Consider the following 22,061-nt stretch of genomic DNA (forward strand, 5'->3'; position numbering starts at 1 on the left):
TTAGGGCGCGAAATAGTGTGTTCACATTCGCGATTTCGTGGCGAGGTACAAACTAATACCTTCTCTCAACATTCCATCGACGACACAGGGAGTTAGAACTACAGAAACGAGAAAGAAGGAGTTGAAGCGCGTGCGCTAAGTGGTGTTACAAACAGGACCCAAAGTGCGAAACTAAACCTCTTCTTGCCAGATCTTGGCCATGAATGTGAAGATCAATGATGTGCCTATAACGTGGTAAAGTCTCGGTGCAATCGGATGCTTTGGTGAGGAATGAGAGCACATCGAAAACGCCCATTTCGTCGGAAGTCCCCGCCCATTCATCGATATAACTCGCCGAAAACACGGAGAAATACCACGGAATAGGCGCCGAACGACGCCTATAGCATGCTTCTATATATCTTATGGTGGTTACGCGGAAGAAAGGTAGTATCGCGCAGATAGAGGACAATTTCTGAAACCCTAACGCGCGTCATGCCCAAACAAAAGACTGTGACGTCGCCTGTGACGTCACGTGCACAAGCCCTATTTGATAATGTGCTCTGTGTTATTGAGGAGGACCTATGCATGTGTACGGGTCATATTTCCTGTTACCCGTACGTACGTACCCACCCACATACTGTACATGAGAGGATACTTTTGATTGTGACGTCAGAGCGTAACAATCAAAACCGTCGTTTCGGTTTCTCAGAGCATTTATAACACGGAAAATAGCACAGATCAATTGGAAATAAGGGTTTCTAAGCATTTTTTTCGTTTATGAAAGAAAAAAGCTTTATCCGCGCCGTAAATCGCCTTTTTCGGGTCACCGTTTTGGGCCCTATGTCGCGCATGCGCTGTACGAAAAAACGGGTTTTTAAGTTACGTCACAATACCGAGCGTGACGCACAGACATACATACATACAGACAGACAGACAGACAGACAGACACTTCCGGCCCTAAGATCACGTTTGAGAGAGCCTCCCTCCGCCGTTATACGGGCTCCACCCGTACAACTCTGGTGGTCGGCTCCATTAAATATTTCTGACTATTTTTATGTCTAGACTGTTTGTATTGATTTTAAACTCATAGCAGAGAATTTGTTCACTGTAGCAGCTAATACGCTCTCAGGGAAATGTATAAATAAACTAGATAATGATGGCTTGGATAGCCATCATGAGGAGCCTCCCACCGCTGTTACCGTTTTAAATAAATAAATAAAACACGTGCTCACCCTTTTCATTGTTACGTCACTCACACACAGCGCGCAATGTCTTCGACAGCTGAGCAAGGAACGGGCGGCGCTGGCCGTGGCCGTGGCGGCGGCAAAAGCGATCGCGTCGACCGCGGTCGCGGCCGTGGCCGTGGCCAAGGTCGACGTGGTCGCAATCGCCGCGGAAGCGGTCGCGGTCGGCGTCGCTCCGAAAAGTAAGATCGCTCGCGAAAGAATTATTTTAATATTTTTTCTTTAGTGACTTTGTGATGCGATCGAGCAGCCATGGTGGATCACTTGAAGTAGTGATCGCACCATGGCGGTTTCTCCGCCCGAGCGGCGGAGGCGAAGAAATGCTGGCCGCCGCCCTCAATGTGATTCGGGGCGGCGGCCAGCGCAGTGGCCAGCGCAAGCCACCAGAGGAAAAGAAGGAGGAGGTACAGAAGCAGGAAGAGGAAGACAAGAAGGAAGAGAAGAAGGAGGAGGTGGAAGAGAAGAAGGAAGAGGAAAAGAAAGAGGAAGAGAAGAAGGAGGAGGTGGAGGAGGAAAAGATGGAGGAAGGGGAGAAGGAGGAGGAGGAGGAGATGGACGAAGTGAAACTTTTAGATAGGGATGACTAATTATCTATGTGTTTAGCAAGTATATATATATATATATACATTTCTTATTTGTCTTTTAATTTTATGTCTGTAATAATTATGTCTTGAATAGACATGCTGTAAACGGCTCACTTGGCTCACTTCGCTAATCTTTTCCCATAGGAGGTAACTTGCTATCGTCATGTCCCCAGCATGATGTAATACATTGATTGATTAATCGATTTTTGACTAATTGATTAATTGATTTTTTGAATGATATTTTGATTGATTGATTGATTTACTGTAAAAAAGATGTCTCATATTACTACGTATTTTATATATTTTCCTAACCTTGATTTGCAGTTTTAAAAAAGCTTTAGTCATTGACTTTGACTATTCTTTTTTCCTTTCATTTGTCGCAAAGATTTGTTGAAGTTTTTGAGGTATAAAAAATTTTCCAAAATTTTGTGTTATTGTAGGAGACATTCCATTGGAATGCCTCCAAGAAGGCATTTCATTGGAATGCCTTCTCTTACCTGCCGACGTAACTATTGTTCATTGGCCATCAGCAGGTCAGCTTCATTAGCTGCTAAAGAAGAGCACAACAGCTTTGGGTTGTCGCACGCTTTTGCACTTTTGCGTGGAGAAGCCAAAGCCAACTCACTTTGATCGATGGGTACAATCAGATCAAAGTGGTTTCTATAATGTTGTATCTCTATTCTATTGACGGGCAGCCTAATTAGCGCCGGAACAGTTATATCAAACCTCGGTTTGTATGTATTCCACGTCCACTCTTTACCCATCCATGTAAATATACTGACGTCAATTTGAAAAAGTGTTGCAGTTGCGTGGATTTCAGCTTGGGTTGCCCAAGCTCCTTCTTGTCGTAGTTTTGAAATGTGAGCTTCATATTCCGTGTTGCAGCAGAACATTTCAAAGACAGACTGGTATTCTGCCATGAAATTAACAATCTGTAACCGAAGTGCCAAATGGTGATCTTCGGTTCCAAATGCTGCTTTCGACACTGTTCGAAAGTAGCAGTTTCCGTCTCCTACTATCGATTCTCGCTTGCGCCCCATTTGAAGCAGAAACGGATTCGGAGACGGTGGAGTAGTGGTCCGGCGTTTCTTTGCAGCCGGTGGTAACGGCACACTTGTGCGGGCACGACTCGCACGTTTGCCTTTAGGTTTGGGAACAGGGGCTTTTTTAGCCGCTGTCTTAGTCACTTTGACCACACCAGTATCAATTTTTTCCGTGTCTTTGTCATTGTCTGCGATCATTTTTTTGCTGTATGTGTGATCGCTATGCTCTTCTTTGTCAATTACTGATTCTTCATTTTCCAGATGTTTAAAAAACTCTTTAATATCATCTGGAACAGTATCGTTGCTATTTCCGGCCAACGATTGAAACGTTTTTTCAGTGCGCCTAGCTAGACCGTCTAGGCGCTTGTCTTCGTTCAATCGCTGTTTATAGCTTTTTGATTTGCTCAAATTAGAAATTCGAGCGTAATCAAAGCCTTGAATTAGGCAATGATTAATATGACGCACTCTGGAAAATCCCACGTATGTTATTCCAGGTGCAAATTCGCGCTTGCCTATGTCAATAACCGCACGATCTAGTGTGAGACCTTGCGATTTGTGCACGGTGACAGCCCATGCCAATTGAATTGGTAGCTGTCGCCGCTTGCATGAACTCTTTCTATTGCCCGTTGAACTGGGCCATGTGCGCTCGATTGGGCATATGGGAACGCAGCGTTCTCCGCCCCATGTCGGGCCGTCGTATTTGTCCATTTGAACAACGACAGCTGTTGGAAGTGCTGGCGGTTTTGCACCGGGTTGGTACAAAATTGCCACTACATATCCCATCGATCCGTTGACCAAGCCCATCTCGGTCCAGAGATTCGATGTGAGCATAACACGCGCGCCTTCGCAAAGACGAACGCGTGCGTAAAGTCCGCCAGCGTCTTCTTCATTGGCATTTTTCGCCTCGGTGCAGTTGTGATCGGCGTTAATCACAGCCACCGGTTTGTTTGAATTCTTCAAGCAATTGAAGTTGAACTCAGCTACATTCTCTCTGCACGCAAATAGCCGAACTGCATCGCGGAAAGACGTCTTTACGTCTCCCAGCTGATCGTGCCGTGCAAAGTTACGTGACATATACAGATCGTTCCAGTCCTCGTACGACGGGCAACCGTCGCGAAGCCTTTGCAAGGCGTCGCGAAACTTTATCTGTAGCTCGTCGTTACCGGACTGGCGAATGATTTTCGTCAGCTGTACGACAACGTCAAACGTCATATACAGCTGACGGCCTTGATTAGTCGCGGATCCTTCGGTTGCCGCGCTTCGGTACAAAGGAGAGTCACCAACAGGTGGCAACTGTCCCATGTCTCCGAAAAATATTAGAGATATTCCACCGAACGACTCGCAAGCTCTCTGCGGCAGCGCTTGACAGAGGCGCCGGTGGATAAGTGACAGCTGATGCCGTCCCACCATCGACATTTCGTCGATGATCAAATATCGTACGTCTTCGAACCTCTCTTGCAGGTCTCTAAGAGAAGGTCCTTGAACGTCAGAAAATGACGTCTTCTGCGAAGGAATGCGTAGAAGCGAGTGGAGCGTTTGTCCACCAATATTAAATGCTGCAACACCAGTAGGTGCTGCAAGTATGCATTCGCTTCCGAGCATTTCCTTTATGCAATTTATTAGATATGACTTTCCGGTTCCAGCGGAACCGCAAACAATCATTCGAAGCGGCTTGCATTCGAAGCCGCTTTTTGTCAACTCGTTGTGGCTGCGAACAATATCGTACGCTAATTTCTGATTGCCTTGAAGAAGGCTTGAATCGGCAGCCGCAACGAGATCCTTTTTAGATGAAGTGCTTTTTTTACGCGCTTCCGTCACAAATTTTGGAGCCTCTGACAACGGTGGAAACTGCGCAAGTTTTTCCGACCAGTTGTAGTGAGCGAGATCTCCTTGATTAAACTCGGAATCTCTTGTGTCGTCCTCGTCAAAGTCATCGGCTGAATTGGGAGGACGGCACAATTTCATCCAGTCATCTTGATCTCGGATCTTTTTCTGCCCAAGATCTTTCTCTTCGTCTTTCTGTGCCTTATTTGGATCTTCCTCTGTCTCTTCAAAAGGCATTTGAATATTGACTATTGATTCAATATCTTCCATCAGTTCAATTCTATTGACCAACTTCTTGCTGGCCGTTCGAATGAACTTTTTGAAAGCTTTTGTGGAAGGCAGAGGAATGGTTTCACCGTCTGTATCGGTAATCTCATTCTCTGCTTCCTCTTCTTCAATAGTCAAATGGTCCAGCTTACGAAAAGGTTTGAATTTCATCAACTGATAGTAACAGTACTTTTCGTACTGTTCCTTGTTTGACTTATTGCAAAGGATTCGCGGGGCTACACGAACGACTACAGACTTGTGTCTGCGCACTGTTTTACCCTTTGCGTTTATATAGTAGTCAGAGACGTAGTCCAGTAGACAAACGTCTTCAATTTCTACCGGACGTCTCATGTACTCTTCTATTACTGTTGGAAGCGTTGCAGTTCGCCCTGGCTTTGCAGCCGGATCGACTTCCCGCTTATTCTCTAAAAAGAGCGTTTTGAATTCGCGAGTAGACGTCACCAGCTTTTCGCCCATAATTAGATGGCAAGTTTCCTGTGCTGAATAGTCGCGCTCGCCAACGGTTTTCATAAGCAATTTGGAAACGACCTTTCGAGCCGGATCAGCCGTTGACATTGTCTCTGTAATCATCTTAAACGTTTCCTTCAGCGTTGCTGATTGCGGCTCGCTTTTTGTTGCATATTTTGCGATATACTTACCGACAGCGTATGGGCTGACGATAACTTGCATGTCAACATTCGCTCGCCAACCTTCCAGCTGGAAGCGATTGTGACTGTTTACGCGAGGATCGTTGCGCTTGTGTTCTATCTCCGCCTCGGTATGTTGCTCCGGCTTTCCGAAAGGAGAAATTTCCAGTGTCGTTTCTTTTCTCAGCGTTTTTGGAAACCCGAAACGACACACGGACTCTCCAATTAAATTTGTTTTAAGGCAAGTCGTTTGCTTGCACTCTGTGTGGCGCTCAACAGTGGCTATCAGGCGCTTGTAATCAGCGTCATGATCGCTAATGTCGGCCCACTTTTCATGGCACGGATGATTGCCTTTCTTTGTTTGCGGCATTTCTCCTTTGCCTTCTTCGTCGAAAGAAGGATTCATTGTCGACACAAGCCAATCGGCAAAGTCGACAATTTCTTGGCCTTCTTCCCTTAGAATCTCTTTCATTCTCTCTTCGTTTGGTTCATCGTCTTTGCCAAGTTGAAACTCGGGGTAATCCTTTATGCGACGAGTTATCTCTTCGCAATCAGGAGCATCCCGAATCCAACCGACGCCGTGCATGTGAGCACTGCCACGATGCTGGTATTCTATGCGAGCCCAATAGTCTGTAAAGCAGTAGACGTTTGCCATAATATTATGCAAATAGTCAGTGGCTCGTTTAGTAAATAGCCAATCGGCTAGCATGGGATTGCTGTTCAGAGTTTCGTTTCGATCTCTATACTCTGCATGCAATTCCTCTGCCGTTTTATCCGGACTATAATGCGCTGCCAAATTGAAAAAGTCGGGCCAATGCAAATCAGCTGCGCTCAGAGTAAAAAAGCAGCTTGGCGAACCGAGCTTTTCCATCATAGCAAAAAGATTTTTCTTCTGCATGTTCCAATACTGTTTTGTACCGTGCAGACTTTTGCCAAAGTGGACAATTTTGTTAGCAAAATGAGGAATTTTCTCCGACGTTTTTGTCATCTCTCGGAGTTCCTCAACGGTGAGGGCTGCATCGCTCGGATTTTGTTTGACAAAAACCCGAGCTGTTTCTAAGGCCCGCCACCTCATCATGGTATTCAGAGCAAAATACCTGAAACGCGGATGCCGAGCAAAACGCCCGTCTTTATACCGCATTATGTGTTTCAGGTATTCGCCCAACGTAACAGACCTTAATCGGGGACTACGGAAGTCTCCTGCTCCCGTTGGAAATAACGCCGGAAAGGCTTGCGTAAAGTAGCCTTCCGTCGTAAACTCACTAATAGGATTACTACCGTATGTGGGCCAGCTCATATGGTCCTGCTGGTCACCATTTTCCTTGGAGCTATCTCCTTTCTCTTCCACCTGTTCATCGGCAGACTTGTTTCCAAGACTGTCGATAAACTTATCAAGCTTTTGTCTTTCTGTTAGGTTTAATGCTGCGGAAGGCAAGACAGAATGCGAAAAGTGGACTGCATCGTCCTCGTCTTCATTCGTGTCTTTTGCCTCGTCAGCATTAGCACCAACAGGAGAAATATCTTCAAAGGAGGCATCGTCATTATCCGCTCTAATCACATGGAGATCTTCAAGTTCTCCATCTTCAGGAAGAGCTTCTAATGCCTCGGAATCTATCTCTATGTTCTCGTAATACTTGTTGTTTCTTTTCAAGTTTACGAGTGCCTCGAGAACTCGTTGTCGCCTTACGCGGAAGTCATTGACCTTACCGGAAGTGCGCGTCTGGCGAACAACGACCATACCCAAATTACTCTTTGTTCTAGGCAGACGGGTCAAAACCGACTGCACATTTTGGGGCAAATTTAGCACGTGACCACGGTATCCAAATTGCCTTCCGGCCGGCAATCTGAAAATGTGCATCATTGGTGCTATTTGCGCTATGAGCATTTCTTCGACAACTGATAAATCCTTAAGAGGCGGTGGAACACGCCCAGGATTCATGTTGTTGTCGGATGTAAGAAGGCCTACACAACCGTTTCCTTGGTCAGTTGTGCACTGCTTGCACATTTGTGTGCTGTACCTTATGTCTAAAGTGGGCCACGACTCCTCGCACGAAACACACGTATGGAAGGTTAGACCTTCCATGCGTTTGTGAAATGTGTCTAGGCGAGGATAATGTGCAGATGCAAATTCATCTTGCGTCGCCCACTCTTTCCAAAAAGGGACCCTTTCCTCGCCCATTTCACCTGATTTTTCACGAAGAGCAGCTTCCTGCCTCTTTCGTCGCTTTCTTTGCGCTTCCATATCGTTTCGAAACTGCTTTTCATTCGCAGTCACTTCTCGTCTTTTAGCCGACTTGCGCTTTGAATCAGCTAAAAGACGCTTTTGGCGTTCTTCCGGCGTTTCATTTTCTCTTCGAAGAGACTTCACCATAGCGCCACGTGACAGACGCTCTTTGCGCTCTTCTGGCGTTTCATTATCTCTTTGAAGAGACTTGCTAATGACGTCACGTGACAGACGCTCTTTGCGTTCTTCTGGCGTTTCAATATCTCTTTGAAGAGACTTGCTAATGGCATCACGTGACAGACGCTCTTTGCGTTCTTCTGGCGTTTCAATATCTCTTTGAAGAGACTTGCTAATGGCGTCACGTGACAGACGCTCTTTGCGTTCTTCTGGCGTTTCAATATCTCTTTGAAGAGACTTGCTAATGGCATCACGTGACAGACGCTCTTTGCGTTCTTCTGGCGTTTCAATATCTCTTTGAAGAGACTTGCTAATGGCGTCACGTGACAGACGCTCTTTGCGTTCTTCTGGCGTTTCAATATCTCTCCGAAAAGACTTGCTCATAGCGTCACGTGACAGACGCTCTTTGCGTTCTTCCGGCGTTTCACTATCTCTTTGCACGGAATTTCTAGCCGCGTTACGCGACAGACGCTCTTTGCGTTCTTCTGGCGTTTCATTATCTCTTTGGAGGGAATTTCTAGCAGCGGTACGCGACAGACGCTCTTGACGTTCTTCTGGCGTTTCTGCTCTTCTTTCTGCCTGGTGGCTTTCGGCGTCCTTCCTTCTGCGATCCAATGTCTCCTCGGACCTTTCGGAAGACCTCTTGCGACGCATTCTAAAGAGAGAATTGCATTTTTCGGTCTCGTTCTGCGCGTCAGACTGATTTAGACGATTAGATCGCCTTCGTTCGCGAGCGAGTCGACTTTGTCTTGAAGAGGGGGATTCCCCTGAAGCGCCTTCGTATTTGTGCGACTTTTCATTCGTAAGCGGCAGCAAAGCCTGCCGCATTGAAAAGTCGCATGCATTATTTGCCGAATAGGGCAAAAAAATCGGCGCGTGCCCACTCAAAGTGGGCGCGACGACCGATATCCCGTGAGGTGATTCAACCGCAAACGCATCATCAACGCGGAGCGGGATCAAGCCCACGCGATCGTTCGCACTTCGCGAAGCGATCGATTTGATGGTATCTTCATCGGAGACAGGAGGAGAAAAGCTGGTGTCATTCATTGATAAGCTGCGTGACGTCACAATGTAGAGGAGTTCGATGTTGCAAATTACAACGGCCCATGCAGCCATCTCTATTATCTATCTATGGTGCAGCTACGGCTCTTTGATAATCGATCCTTCAGATCGCTTTTCGTTCGAGCGATCCTTCGGATCGTTTTTCGAGCGATCCTTCGGATCGCTTTTCCAGCGATCCTTTGGATCGCTCTTCGAGCGATCCTTTGGATCGCTTTTCCAGCGATCCTTCGAATCGCTTTTCGACCGCTTTTCGATCGCTTTTCGCATCGCTCCAGTGTGACAGGGCGTTGATCCGGGTGTTCGACAGTCCGCTTGCGTCACAGATGCGGTTTTGATTGTGACGTCAGAGCTGGACAATCAATACCTTCGTTTTGTTTTGCCAACGCATTTATAGAAATAAAAATAGCACAGTGCAATTTAAAATAAGGTTTTTTAAACATTTTTTCTGTTTGTCATAGAAAAAACGCTTTTTTCGCGCCGTAAATCGCCTTTTTCGGGTCACCGTTTCGAGCCCTATGTCGCGCATGCGCTGTACGAAAAAACGGGTTTTTATGTTACGTCACAATACCGAGCGTGACGAACAGACATACATACAGACGGCAGGACAGGACGGACTTCCAAACGCGCATGCTCTAAGAACAATCGAGTATTGGCCAATAGCAGCCGATCCATGTTACAACTCGCGTTCGACGACGCCCCTTTGAAAGAAAGGGGCGTCGGCTAAGGTGAGTTCGAGCGGGCTAAGCTCGAACTCCCACAAAATGAACACTTCTATGCATTAGCTTTCATATAGGCTTCACGCGTTTTTTTTTCGAGGGTACGCGTTTTGAGAAAAACGGGTTCGAAAATTATCGGTACGCGATCTTCAGCTGTCGAACTGAGAAACGCTAGAAATAAATGAAAACATTCAAATTTCGCGCCTGCCAACGGTCGAAAACTGCGTAAATAGCAGCTGAAACCGATCACACTGCGCATTTTTGCTCGTATCTCGCTCGCTTGCTCGATATTTTCTCGCTCGCTCGCTCGATCTCTCGCTATGGCTCAAAACAACACTTACTCGTGCTTTTACGACCTTCCGCTAACTCGCTCTCGCTCTCGCCGTGCTTGTTTCAGACGGATCACGTCTTTTTCAGGACGAAAAGCTCGAGAACGCGGCTTCTTCGACGACGTCACCCTATGCGTTGAACACGCCCGGGTTGCCCTCGATAAATCCTCGAAGTGCTGCGTACTTTTTGATTCTTCTAGGTGTGATGGAAGTCTGCGGACGTGTTCTGAGAGGCTACTGCCCGTTCTCGACGATATTAGCGGCATCCCGGCGGCGTTCATCTGTCGACGTCACCACGACTCCATTGACTCACTACCGGAAGTTTCAACACACCCCCTGTATCGACCTCCACCAAAGCGGCAATCTGGAACGATTCAGGTCTGTGGCATACCTATTCATTTTTAGCTCATTTTAAGTACAAATCCAGACTGATACCGAAAGTTCATCTGAAACCGCTGAGCTGCCGTGCGTTCAGGACCAGTTGTCAGCTGCGTGCCTCCAAGTACAGCAGCTGCTGTTTGAGAAAGAACAGCTGGCTCTAGAGGCGGCTGCAGAGAACGCACTTTCAGGTCAGAAAAAATCATGTATTTTGTACTCGAGGCATCTAATAAATACTATTTTATATAGAAACAACTAGCCTGCAGCTCAATGACGCCCGCTGTGATATAAAACGACTTGAAGCAGAAAACGGTATAACAAAAATTATTGCATATAACGTTAGTGCATGCATATGCACTAACTATATATGCAGTAGAAATAAATTATTTGCGGCTGTAAGCTAATTTTCACATTAGCTGTGCTTCGAAGTCAGATTGCTTCATCTGCTGCTATTAACAGCAGTTTGACAGCAGAACTACATGCCACGAAGGCAGACAGAGGTAAAGACATTAATAATTAATTATGTCGCATAAATTGAAGCAAAAGTGATCTAGATGAAAAGACTCGTCAAATCCAACGCTTGAAAGAAGAAAGTGAACGAATAAAAACCGGTAAACTTTGTTTGATTGTCTTTCTCCGTTCTTCACTGCACCCATTAGAGTCGTTCCTTGGCTTAGTCAAATCATTCCAGGAAGCTTTTCGTCAGCACGTACCTAAAGAAGGAAAACTCTACAGTGCAACGGAAATGGAAGCCTTTTGCGAAGAGCATTCCCCTGGATTGTTCAGCCTCCTTGAAAAAGCAATTACAAGCGACTATTCGCTTCAGATAGACTCCGAGAGACGAGCAGCTCTCCGGCAATCTCGAGTTGTTGGAGAGTTGCATCGCCTGGCGTATCTCGGCAACCAGGTATACCGAAAAATAAATGATTGTTAAAATGAAAATATTATTGATTTATTGGCAGCTTAATACAACCTTTGTAAACGACGTTGGTCTTCATTTGTCCCTATCTGGTTGCTCTGAAGCTGCTCTGGAATTCGGAAGGAGGCTTGGATTCTGTGGTCACCCTAAGACCATAAGAAGATTTCGAAGATCCCTAGCAGATGATAATAGGCGTCTTGTCAACGCTCGCTTGAAAACGGCCTTGGACAATGACCATCTAGCACTGCTTGTTGTGGACGACTTTCATAGTATCCACTCAGTGCAACGTCCAACATCGTCAGAAACGTCTCGGGCGTTCCACTTTGCTACAGCAATAACTGATATCCATTCAACTATACCCGGTCTTACTGTGCAAGGCAATGCTTCTGCTATCCATTATTGTCCTTCGGAAAATTTCCCAAGAGGGGGGATAGCAATCGCTCATGTCGGAGAACATTTTCTTGAAAATCTTCCTGACCTCATGGCAAGCACGTGGCTATCAGTATTGCCATCGTCATTCAGGCATCTAAACACAAGGGACATACAGTCATCGCTTGAAGACCAAAGGTTTTAAAACTGTTCAGGTTAAGAATTTGATTTGACTTCTTGTTCAGGTGCTATGTGACTCCTTCTCAGAGGGAGCTCGATAGCCTCAAAAGCTGCTGCTTGCTGAGCGAAACTGAGCAAAATCTCAAAAGTCTAGGTGACTACAAGGCGGCTGTAGAAAATGCTATCGATTTATACCCAGCATTAAAAAGGTATTACAGAATAGAACTAAATCAATAAATTAAAATGTTTATAGAGGATTTATAGGTACCTAGACAATAAGGTGATGCCATCTCTGGGAGACTATCCAACTTTCTATTTCCTAAAAAAGATGGTAGCTCAGGTAAGCTAAAGCAAACATTTAAATAATTTTTTACATGCTTGTAACTAATTAATTAAACCCGCATAATTTAATAACTATAATAAAAAGATCTGACAGCGTCTTACTTTAGTGCAAAGAAGAAGCTTCAATCCTTTCTCTTTTGCCAATGCTGGGTCCGTTCCATATTTATATCAATAGCATGGAAAATCTGATAAGCCTTTATCACCCTATATTTTCCGGTAAACCAATCATTAGCAAGGTAGAATATTGTAGAATTTAATGTGTCTCATAATATAGCACTTTATAAACATCTTTTTGGCGAAAGAAAAATACTTCCTCGCAAACCGCAATTTCACAGGATGACAACACTCATTGCATCTCTATTTGGCGGTTGGTTGATGGTGCGAGAGGATGTCATCGGTGTTTTCGGTATTTGCAAGGATATTGAGTACCTTTTACTGAGGTACTTGCTCGACGACCTGGTGCCTCTTGTTTTCTACTTCTACGCCACAATACACAAAGGATCGCGCTATGAATTGTGGCAGAAAGCTACATTACGGCTGGCTATAATGTTTATCGGACAACAGAGGCACAACTACAATAAGGCTATGCTAGCGACATTGAGTGATCATCTTTACCATGAAATGATCATACCTGAATACAAGAGCACCTTCTCGTCGTATATGAATATTTTTTCGGAAAAAAAGGTGGAAACCTTTCACTCGTTGTTGCGAATGCAATGTCCTTCTTGGACATCTGCAGAACAGATAACTGAAATCGCCAACGTCCTAGGCGCCAGGAGCTTCGATCACGAATTCACCTTAAATTTTCTGTCGGAACATCCTAAAAAGAGTCACAAGCACAATGTGGAATTGTTAGCAGGAAGAGCTGCTGAATTTCTTACTAACAAACTGATCAAGCTTTATAATCAGCCAGGGCAGTCAAAAGAAACAACTGGCAGTCGGCAACGACGAAGGAACTTTCAGTTAAATACGTTCAGCTGCACTTTAGACCAGCGAAGTCTTCCTCTCGGCTTCTCGACGCCAAAATTGCCTAATGCAGATCTCCTTTGTGACTTGGAAAGTTGCACTTCGGAAAACGATGACGTCATTCTACTTAGCTGCGGGCACTCTCTCCATTCGACATGCACAAAGGATGAATCATGCGTCTACTGCCAGCCGTTTTTGCTCGACTCTATAAAGAAACTCTCTGAAGCCTTCAACAAGAGCATCGCAAAAGACCATCATGATGCAGATGAAGGCCACGTCCAGGAAGAGGACGACGATGGAGAGGAAGACTTCGAAGACAGAGAGGAAGACTGGTATACTACGACGGAGTTCCAGCAGCATCTAAAGGCATCCTTCAGAAATCTTCCGCCTTCTGCAGTGAGACCGGAATACATTTCTGCACTACAGAAAGAAAAACGCCGCGAAACTGTACTCTGTGATCACAGCTATGCTGGCAATTAGAGCAGTGACGAGTACAAGCGACGTAAGGGCTTTCCACGAAAGAAATTCTACATCAAACGGCTAAGAAAAATCCACAAGCCACGTGGGAATTAAGCCCGGCTTTTTTAAAAGCCGAAAATCAAAGCAAAGAAAGAAGGCCCTTTTTATCATTTAGAGTGCTTCTTTCGCTTAAACAGTCAACTTCACAGGTAAGTATGACCGCAATGGCAATACACTATAGTGTATGCAGTGCACGCGACAGCGCGATTTTGCCATTGTGATGCAAGTTTCGTTCGAGAGGGTCCCGCTCTAAATCCGCCCATGACCTAGTGATTAATAACTTATCTTCTCGTTTTTATCAAAGAAAACAGTCGAAATCCTTCGCTAGAGGGCCAAATCGGCTCGATTTAGGAACATTCTACGCCGCGTAAAAGCCCTAGCGACGGAGCATGCGCGTTTGGAAGTCCGTCCTGCCCATACAGACAGACAGACAGACAGACAGACAGACAGACACTTCCGGCCCTAAGATCACGTTTGAGAGAGCCTCCCTCCGCCGTTATACGGGCTCCACCCGTACAACTCTTGTGGTCGGCTCCATAAAACCTAATTATACATATGTATATGGTGACGTTAATTTTCCCTTGAAGGTTTCTCACGAAAATTGGTCCTGATAACGTAGTAGTCCTTGCGGGACTCCGATTGACCTAAAACTGACAGAATGCCAAAAGGGCGAAAGACGGAATTTTTATGGAAAAAACCACGATCACGTCGAAGTGACGAAAACGACGGGAGGATTGTTCCCTGTTTCAATTTCTTATTGATTTTTATTAATCTCGTCGATTTGACCGGAAGTGAAAGAGTCGCGCATTTCGTTGCCCATTTCTCCGAAAGAAGCGACAATCTCTGAAGATGGCGCGGTGCATTGCTTACTACCGCATGTTTACGTATCGCGTCAGTCACCTTAGCTGAACTGGGCAGTAATGCAAAGAGCTGAAGACGTCTTGTACAAATACATACCATATAAAGATTTACCCAATTTCCTACAGTACATTGCAAAAATTTGGCGCTAATTGTTTTGGTGATCACTATAATCCTCCTCAATTCTCCGAACCTATTTTTACGCGCTAGAAGGAGGAAGAGCGGGCAAGGCGTGGGAGAGTGCTGGTAGTGAGTGCAAACTAGCTAGCATGGTGCAAAGTCGTGAGGAACACGTGGGGGATGAGTCGGAGCGTGATTGCTTTGCACGCGCGGAGGCTCAAAGCCACGTGTCTAGCACGGCTTTTTTCATGCTAGCCAGACTAACAATTGCGCGTACTGACGCCTTCGTAGCTTTCCCCATAAGGAAGGAGGTAAACCTCGAAAAATTACGTGAGAGAAGCGCTGGCGATCGAGAAGTTGCGTTTGCGACGCTACGCATTAAATATGACGGACTGAGCTTCCCGAGCGTTGAAAACTAAGTCGCTTCATCGCTAAAGCGCTTTTCGCAAGCCCTGAAATTAATCTGAAGCGCATTAAACAATCACGTGGCCTTCATTGTCTTCATAGCTATACGTATAAGAAGCAATGCATAATTGGCCGAAGTACGACAGAAATAGCAGATGGCCGCCGATAATCGTTGTCCTGGCCGGTGCAACATTGCATTTGACTTTTGGAACGTTGTATACCTTTGGTTAGAAATATGGAACAAAGTCTACACTTCTAGTTCTTCTAATACAGGAAACATGAGCCCATATATAGTTTCTTACATACGACAAAACGGTCACCCAACATCAACAACTGCTGAAGTAAAAATTGAATCTCCTTAATTCTGATTAAAAACGTGTTTATTTAGACTGTCACGTGGATTTTTGCTTTAGCAGTATTGGGTCAGAGCCTTTCAATGTATTTTGGCGGAGTGATTGAGCTTAAGTTGGGAACCCGGCTTACAGCACTCCTAGGATCATTGATGATGAGGTGAATGAAAGTGAATTCGCTATGAATACTGAACAACGATTTTTAGCGCGGGTGTTGCTCTGAGCTACTTTACAATAGCCTCATTCTGGTTCTTACTAATAACATACGGCTTTTTGTTTGGCTTTGGTGTGGGCATTGCTTATCCCATTCCAATGGCCTGTGCAATTCGGGTAGGGAGTGTTGAAAATGTGGTTCTAAAAAGCTGATAAATTTTATAGTGGCTTCCTAAGCAAAGAGGCTTTGCCACCGGCTTTATCGTAGCTGGTTTTGGTCTAGGTGCTTTTATTTTTAATCAGGTCCAAACGGCCTTTATTAATCCAAACGGCATAGAACCGGCAGGAGATGCTGATGAAACTGAAAGGTACCTCTAGAAAATTTGTGCTATCCTTCATGACTTTCTAACCCTTTAGATATTTTGAGGATCCCGAAGTTTTGAAGAAAACAAAGCAATGTTTTCTTTTCCTTGCGGCGCTTTATGCGATTTTGCAAGTGATCAGCGCTTTTTTCTTAGTTAATCCTAAGTCTCATAACGTGACGGAAGAATCGCATAGCAGTAGGGAGATGACATCGATTACCTTATCTAAGAATCCTCCCAAGGCCGACAAAGTTTCAAGCTTAGTTCTACAAAGTAAATCAAAAGCGTCGAACACGTCTATCAAGATTGAACGCGAAAAGCCAGTCCATTTTAAACCAAAGCAGCTATTATTTCAGAAAAATTTCTACCTATTATGGGTCATGTTTCTTTTCTCGGGACAAGGCGTTGTAACAGTATCAACTCTCTATAAAGCGTACGGATTCGGATTCATAACGAGCGACCGGTTCTTGGCTGTTACTGGGGCAATTGGTTCTCTTTCAAACGCTCTTGGCCGAATACTATGGAGCTCTCTGGCGGATAGACTTTCTTTTAGGGTTTGTTGTACCCGAGTAAAGCTATCAATCAAAAATTTATTGTTACCCCGTATTTAGTTAACAGCGATGGCTATGATGACTATGATGACGGCTTTGCTTTTGAGTTTCAGTGCCACGTCCTTAGTCGGAAAAGAAATGTTTCTTACTTGGATCATTTTGTTATTTTTTTGCATTGGTGGCGTCTATTCACTTTTTCCTATAGCGACCGTGAGGCACGTATTTTGCGCGTTTCTCCTAAGTATGGTCGCACCGATGTATAATTGTTTTTACAGAGCTTTCGGATCCAAGTACTTTGCCTCTAACTACGGTCTTGTCTTCAGTAGTCAGGTAGAGCGAGCAAACGATTTTTTCATCTGTTCTACGAGAATTTTCTGTAGGCTATTGGGGCTCTCGTAGGAGCTTTTGTGCCAACTATTTTAGCCAAATCTCTTGGCTACATTGGTGTATGGTATATCTCTGCTGGTCTCGTCTACATAGGTATAGTCTCTGTTGACTGTCAGCACGCACAAGATGTTTATCTGTGTTTCCGCATTAGCTGTTCTTGTGACTTACTGCTGCTCCATGCGAGTTCCTGAACAATCTTTAGAAAAGACAATAGACGCTGCTCATTTTCCGCGACAAGCCTCCTCTACGCGTCTCGGACTCACTGTTAGGGGCAGTCCGTCTCTTTTTGTCAAAACGTCCGTCTAACCGAGTGCCCTTATAATTCAGCTAAAACCTACAGTGTCAAGTTCTACTCTTATAAAACAAAACTGGTAAACTCACCGGTGCTTGCCCTCATGCGCACCCGGGTTGACTCAGTTACCGTACGCACATAAATCCTACTGTATGGCGTTTTAGTTTCTACATCACTTTGTAACACAAACTATTGAATATATATGGATTGTGCAAGATTCGGGGCGGGGTAGCCGCTTCGCAAAGTCCCGGCTAACAACTTCTGTAGAACTTTTCTGCTTTAGCTGTTCTTGTCTGTCCAGTTTCTATCGGCGACGAGTGATTGGAATGGCACACACGCCGACATCAACGTGTCACTTGTCCGTCGAAGGCATGACGTGCTCGTCGTGCACCAAGGCAATCGTTTCAGCTCTATCCGACGTCAAAGGGGTGACAAATGTGATAGTATCGCTCGAAACGGCAAGTGCTTCAATTTCACACGACCAAGCCGCTATCCAGCCGGAAAAAATTCGAGAAGTGATCGAAGACTGCGGTTTCGAGGTGCGAATCGTCGAAACAGTAACGAATCACCAATCGACGTACGACATCGACGGCATGGTTTGCGAATCGTGCGTGAAAAGCATAGCGGCGGCCCTCGACGACGAAGCAGGTGTCGTCGAGTGTCACGTGTCTCTCGCCAACAAATCAGCGCTTGTCGTCTTCGATCCCGGTCGAGTCGACTCCGATCGCATACGAAACGTAATCGAAGATGCCGGGTTCGAAGCGAAAGAGTCTTCGATTGTCGGTGACGTCAAGAGGAGCGCGGAGGCGTTGAATGACCACTCGGACTCCATGGTTACAGTTCCGGTCCGTGCTGCCACTAAACGCGTTCGCTTCGCCGATGTTTCTCTGAGTGAAATTGACGCCGATGACTGTCCAAGAGAGGCGGAGTCGTTGGAATTGACGGTACAGTTGAGTTTGGACGACGTCCATATGGCTCTAAGTACTGTATTGCTTTTCGTTAGATTATTGGCATGTCCTGTGCCTCTTGTGTAAATTTGATCGAGCGAACTTTGAAGAAGAAAAGTGGGGTGACTAAAGCTTCTGTTGCATTAGCAACGAGCACGGGAAAGTTTGAATTTGACTCAAACAAAATCAAGTCGAAAGAAATAGTATCTGCAATAAATGTGCGGGGGGGGGGGGGGGGGGGGGGATTTTAGGAGACGATGAGAATGAGCTCTTTTTAGGATTTAGGTTTTCGAGCGTCATTAGCAACAGAAGTCCTTCAGAAGTCAGCAAAAGAGCGCTTGACTCATTCAGCTGAAATAAAAAAGTCAGTCGTCTTTTTTTTCCAAACTAGTGATTTTATTTAATTAAATTATAGGTGGAAACGGGCCTTTTTTATGTCCTTTCTATTTACTCTTCCTACTCTACTCGTTTCTATCCTGTTAAAAAATCATTGCAAGCCTGTGCTCATCATCAATGGCTTATCTCTTCACAATTTCTTTTTATTTCTTTTGTGTACAACAGTTCAGGTCATGAAACGTGCCTCTTTTTTTCTCATGAAGTCATGGTTTTTTATAGATATTCTCTGGTCGATACTTTTACGTGTCCGCCTTCAAATCTCTGCGACACGGTGCGGCTAATATGGACGTGCTCATTGCAATGGCAACTACTACAGCATATGTTTACTCCGTAAATCGATTATTAATTAATTATTTAATGCATTTTCTTGATTGGAAATGGGACCCTTCCCTGCTGTGCCTGCTCAGACTCTTCGCTGCTGTAAAGCGTTTCTATCCAATCAAGAAAATGCCATGTTCTACTAATAAGAAAGCACTTGCTGTACTTTAGGTCGTTATTGTTTTGTACGCCATGAGCGTTCAGAAGCCACTTAGTCCTGTGACCTTTTTTGAAACGCCTGCAATGCTCTTCTCTTTTGTCTCATTTGGTCGATGGCTTGAACACATAGCGAAAGTAAGTTGTATGATCTCGCTTCTGGTGAATTGTCACAACACTTTCCTCATTTTCAAGAGCAAAACGTCGGCTGCTCTAACAAAGCTCATGGAATTGCAAGCTACTGAAGCAGCTGTTGTTACCATAAGTGCAGACAACGAAATACTAAGGTGATTGATTGATTGATTGATTGATTAATTAATTCTGACAAAATATGGCGCCAAACCTAAAGTAGTCTTTTGCATTTCTTTGAATAGTGATTGAGTTCCTCGAAAGTGCACGTTTATACGTAGAAGAATCTATGGGTTTTTTGTTTAGTGAAAAAGTGGTCAGTGTTGACCACCTGAGGGAAGACGACATCTTGAAAGTCATTCCAGGTGACAAGGTTCCCGTTGATGGAATTGTTATTCACGGTTCATCGAGCGTGGACGAATCTATGATAACCGGCGAGTCAATGCCTGTAGCAAAGGCGACAGGCAATCGCGTGATTGGAGCAACAATGAACCTTGACGGAATGTTTCTGATGAGAGCCACGCAGGTGGGCGGCAAGACGATGCTCTCGCAGATTTTTCGGCTTATTGAAGAAGCTCAGATATCAAAGGTTTGGTCATTTTTTTGCTCAACGTTACTCAGACTTTCTCCTTCCCCTAGGCGCCTATACAAAGGTATGCGGATAAAATTGCTGGATATTTTGTGCCAGGAATTGTCACGCTTTCTCTCATCGCATTTACTGTTTGGGTTCTTATTGGCAGAGCCAATCACGGCGTCATTAGCCACATGGTACGGTAGGACCTTTCTCTACGGCTTGTTGGCCACCCTAGGGTAAATTTGTAAGGCGTTGTCTTTATACAAAGCCCTAGGGCTCCGCATGCATAGAAAGTTTTCCCTGTTTGCCCGCTTTAATGAATTTTTACATGCACTTTCTTATAAACGCGCCTCCTTTTTAGGTACCGAACTGCACCAAGCAATTGTTCAATGGCACCTACCATTCGAGTGATGTCGCTTTTGTTCAAATTGCCTTTCTCGTCGCTATATCAGTTCTTTGCATGGCCTGCCCTTGCGCGCTCGGTCTCGCAACCCCGACTGCAGTTATGGTCGGCACAGGAGTGGGTGCTCAAAACGGAATTCTCATCAAGGGCGGCGAAGCGCTTGAAACGCTGCACAAAGTCAAAGCGATCGTTTTTGATAAAACGGGTACGTTGACTCTCGGCAAAGCGCGCGTCTCCCACTGTCGGATGTTTGTGGATGGCGTCGTTTGCTCGAAGAGCATTGCCGTGGCTGCGGCGGCGACGGCCGAGCAAAACAGCGAACATCCGGTTGCATCGGCCATAGTGGACTATGGCAAGGAGTTGTTGCGTTGCAATGCATTTGGAGTGGGAAGAGATTTTCGTGCGGAACCTGGACTGGGGATTAGTTGCTGTGTCAGCCAATTGAAACGCGTCGTCGTGATGAATCGGCGGAGTTCGTCGCCAGCGTCACCGGTAAATGGAAAACTCATAGAAGGTAAAGTTTACGGGGGGATAGAGTTCCAAGTGTACGAAGGAGAACGTTTTTTGTGTGTGAGTAGTTGCTGGAGATCATGATGTTTTTGTTGGAAATCGAACTTACATGACACGGAAGGGGGTGGAGGTTACTGCTGAAGTGAGCTCCATTATGAAAGGATTTGAAGAGGATGGAAATACCGTTGTCCTCATTGCAATTGACAGTACGTGCATCTTGCCTTTTTTTTCCGTTGAGAGAATTTTTGCTTAGATCTGCTTGTGGGAATGCTTGCTGTGAGTGATAGCGTGAAGCCGGAAGCGGGAGAAGTCGTCGACGTATTGCATTCCATGGGCATCAAAGTCGCAATGCTGACGGGCGATAACGAGAGAACGGCAAAAGCAATAGCAGAAGAGGTATGGCTATGGCCGCAAAGTAGAGCTAGTTTCGTGTGTGAAACCCTACCTACCTACCTACCTACATATGTATCTACTATACAATTTCTGTTACCCCCGTGTAGACTCTGCGCAGTTCTCTCGTGTCTTTTGCCCCAGTTTTGCTAGCACCGCCGGTATTCATTAATTCATTAGGTCGGGATTTCAAACGTTTATGCTGGCGTTCTTCCTGGCGAAAAAGCGTCTCGAATCAAGCATCTTCAACGCGCCCATGGCGTTGTAGCAATGGTTGGAGACGGAATCAACGACTCGCCCGCTCTCGCCCAGTCAGACGTCGGCATTGCGATAGGCAGAGGCTCGGACATCGCAATCGAAGCCGCCGGAGTCGTTTTAGTTCGAGTAAGATTCTGCACACGTTCCCAAATTTCGTATCCTCACTCATTGGCGCAGAACGATCTCATGGACGTCGTCGTAGCAATGGACTTATCACGGAAGACGGTCAAACGAATTTATTTCAACTTCATCTGGGCCACAATTTATAACATTGTTGGAATTCCAATAGCAGCAGGCGTATTAATTCCCGTAGGCGTGTCCCTCCAACCGTGGATGGCCTCCGCGGCAATGGCCGTCTCGTCCGTTTCTGTCGTCGCCTCGTCGCTTCTGCTAAAGCTGTGCGGTTACGTCACTATTTGATCTAATTTTCTATCTCTAATTTCTTGGTGTCATAGCTATAGAAGGCCAGATCCGTCACTGCGTTTGCGCATTGGTGACGGCATCAAAATGAAATTACGACGGCTTGCCGCCCCTCGGGGATACACCGCACTCACTCTCGAGGATTCCTTGTGATGCTAGAAAGCGGCAAGCTAAATTTGGACTGTACACGCTAAGATGACTATGTAAATTAAATTGTTACTGTAAGGGCCGGGGATTTCCGTCGGGAATTTCCGCCCTGCCCCAAAACACGGATATCAGAATAGACAAACATACGGGCTGTATTTGGCTCTAA

At 45.4% G+C, this 22,061-nt stretch overlaps 4 protein-coding genes across 5 annotated transcripts; 3 read left to right on the forward strand and 1 right to left on the reverse strand.

Annotated features, from left to right (window-relative positions):
* Nucleotides 1-1,851: 1,851 nt before the first annotated feature.
* LOC136195402 (uncharacterized) lies at nucleotides 1,852-9,226 on the reverse strand. The gene is made up of 2 exons (XM_065984724.1): nucleotides 2,120-9,226; nucleotides 1,852-2,069 (listed from the first exon to the last, which is right to left on the reverse strand). Exon 1 carries the CDS (start codon nucleotides 9,103-9,105, stop codon nucleotides 2,317-2,319), a length of 6,789 nt encoding a protein of 2,262 aa, XP_065840796.1. The 5' UTR covers nucleotides 9,106-9,226; the 3' UTR covers nucleotides 1,852-2,069; nucleotides 2,120-2,316.
* Nucleotides 9,227-9,979: 753 nt separating this feature from the next.
* Nucleotides 9,980-14,950, forward strand: LOC136195431 (uncharacterized). 2 transcript variants are annotated; one of them, XM_065984765.1, is made up of 13 exons: nucleotides 9,980-10,474; nucleotides 10,524-10,665; nucleotides 10,724-10,786; nucleotides 10,891-10,974; nucleotides 11,029-11,085; nucleotides 11,134-11,381; nucleotides 11,437-11,960; nucleotides 12,008-12,151; nucleotides 12,207-12,282; nucleotides 12,392-12,500; nucleotides 12,559-13,918; nucleotides 14,357-14,787; nucleotides 14,838-14,950. In XM_065984765.1, the coding sequence occupies exons 1-11, from the start codon at nucleotides 10,088-10,090 to the stop codon at nucleotides 13,728-13,730; spliced, it is 3,006 nt and encodes a 1,001-aa protein (XP_065840837.1). In that variant the 5' UTR covers nucleotides 9,980-10,087; the 3' UTR covers nucleotides 13,731-13,918; nucleotides 14,357-14,787; nucleotides 14,838-14,950. The 2 variants fall into 2 exon arrangements, with proteins under 2 accessions (XP_065840837.1, XP_065840829.1); XM_065984757.1 differs by having other exon boundaries at nucleotides 14,357-14,950.
* A 4-nt stretch (nucleotides 14,951-14,954) lies between these two features.
* Nucleotides 14,955-17,464, forward strand: LOC136195479 (oxalate:formate antiporter-like). The gene is made up of 9 exons (XM_065984807.1): nucleotides 14,955-15,493; nucleotides 15,541-15,662; nucleotides 15,709-15,832; nucleotides 15,881-16,023; nucleotides 16,073-16,571; nucleotides 16,629-16,783; nucleotides 16,844-16,898; nucleotides 16,949-17,048; nucleotides 17,107-17,464. Exons 1-9 carry the CDS (start codon nucleotides 15,308-15,310, stop codon nucleotides 17,259-17,261), a joined length of 1,539 nt encoding a protein of 512 aa, XP_065840879.1. The 5' UTR covers nucleotides 14,955-15,307; the 3' UTR covers nucleotides 17,262-17,464.
* Nucleotides 17,465-17,497: 33 nt separating this feature from the next.
* Nucleotides 17,498-22,061, forward strand: LOC136195422 (copper-transporting ATPase 1-like). Its single transcript, XM_065984747.1, has 15 exons — nucleotides 17,498-18,191; nucleotides 18,251-18,412; nucleotides 18,473-18,558; nucleotides 18,610-18,760; nucleotides 18,810-18,920; nucleotides 19,080-19,202; nucleotides 19,260-19,351; nucleotides 19,500-19,782; nucleotides 19,833-19,961; nucleotides 20,129-20,684; nucleotides 20,749-20,886; nucleotides 20,934-21,076; nucleotides 21,251-21,454; nucleotides 21,506-21,726; nucleotides 21,784-22,061. Exons 1-15 carry the CDS (start codon nucleotides 17,574-17,576, stop codon nucleotides 21,899-21,901), a joined length of 3,135 nt encoding a protein of 1,044 aa, XP_065840819.1. The 5' UTR covers nucleotides 17,498-17,573; the 3' UTR covers nucleotides 21,902-22,061.

Source organism: Oscarella lobularis, chromosome 1, assembly GCF_947507565.1.
Source record: "Oscarella lobularis chromosome 1, ooOscLobu1.1, whole genome shotgun sequence".
NCBI classification, from domain to species: Eukaryota; Metazoa; Porifera; class Homoscleromorpha; order Homosclerophorida; family Oscarellidae; genus Oscarella; species Oscarella lobularis.

Excerpts from the sequence above, each read along its gene's own strand:
- LOC136195402 (XM_065984724.1), bottom strand. The coding sequence starts at position 9,105 with ATGGCTGCATGGGCCGTTGTAATTTGCAACATCGAACTCCTCTACATT.
- LOC136195431 (XM_065984757.1), top strand. The coding sequence starts at position 10,088 with ATGGCTCAAAACAACACTTACTCGTGCTTTTACGACCTTCCGCTAACT. Across the intron at positions 11,086-11,133 it reads AAGTGAACGAATAAAAACCG|AGTCGTTCCTTGGCTTAGTC; the intron begins GTAAACTTTGTT and ends TGCACCCATTAG. Across the intron at positions 12,283-12,391 it reads TAAAAAAGATGGTAGCTCAG|TGCAAAGAAGAAGCTTCAAT; the intron begins GTAAGCTAAAGC and ends GTCTTACTTTAG.
- LOC136195479 (XM_065984807.1), top strand. The coding sequence starts at position 15,308 with ATGGCCGCCGATAATCGTTGTCCTGGCCGGTGCAACATTGCATTTGAC. Across the intron at positions 15,663-15,708 it reads CTAGGATCATTGATGATGAG|CGCGGGTGTTGCTCTGAGCT; the intron begins GTGAATGAAAGT and ends AACGATTTTTAG. Across the intron at positions 17,049-17,106 it reads TGCTGGTCTCGTCTACATAG|CTGTTCTTGTGACTTACTGC; the intron begins GTATAGTCTCTG and ends TTTCCGCATTAG.
- LOC136195422 (XM_065984747.1), top strand. The coding sequence starts at position 17,574 with ATGGCACACACGCCGACATCAACGTGTCACTTGTCCGTCGAAGGCATG. Across the intron at positions 18,413-18,472 it reads AAATAGTATCTGCAATAAAT|GATTTAGGTTTTCGAGCGTC; the intron begins GTGCGGGGGGGG and ends AGCTCTTTTTAG. Across the intron at positions 21,727-21,783 it reads TCGTCGCTTCTGCTAAAGCT|CTATAGAAGGCCAGATCCGT; the intron begins GTGCGGTTACGT and ends TTGGTGTCATAG.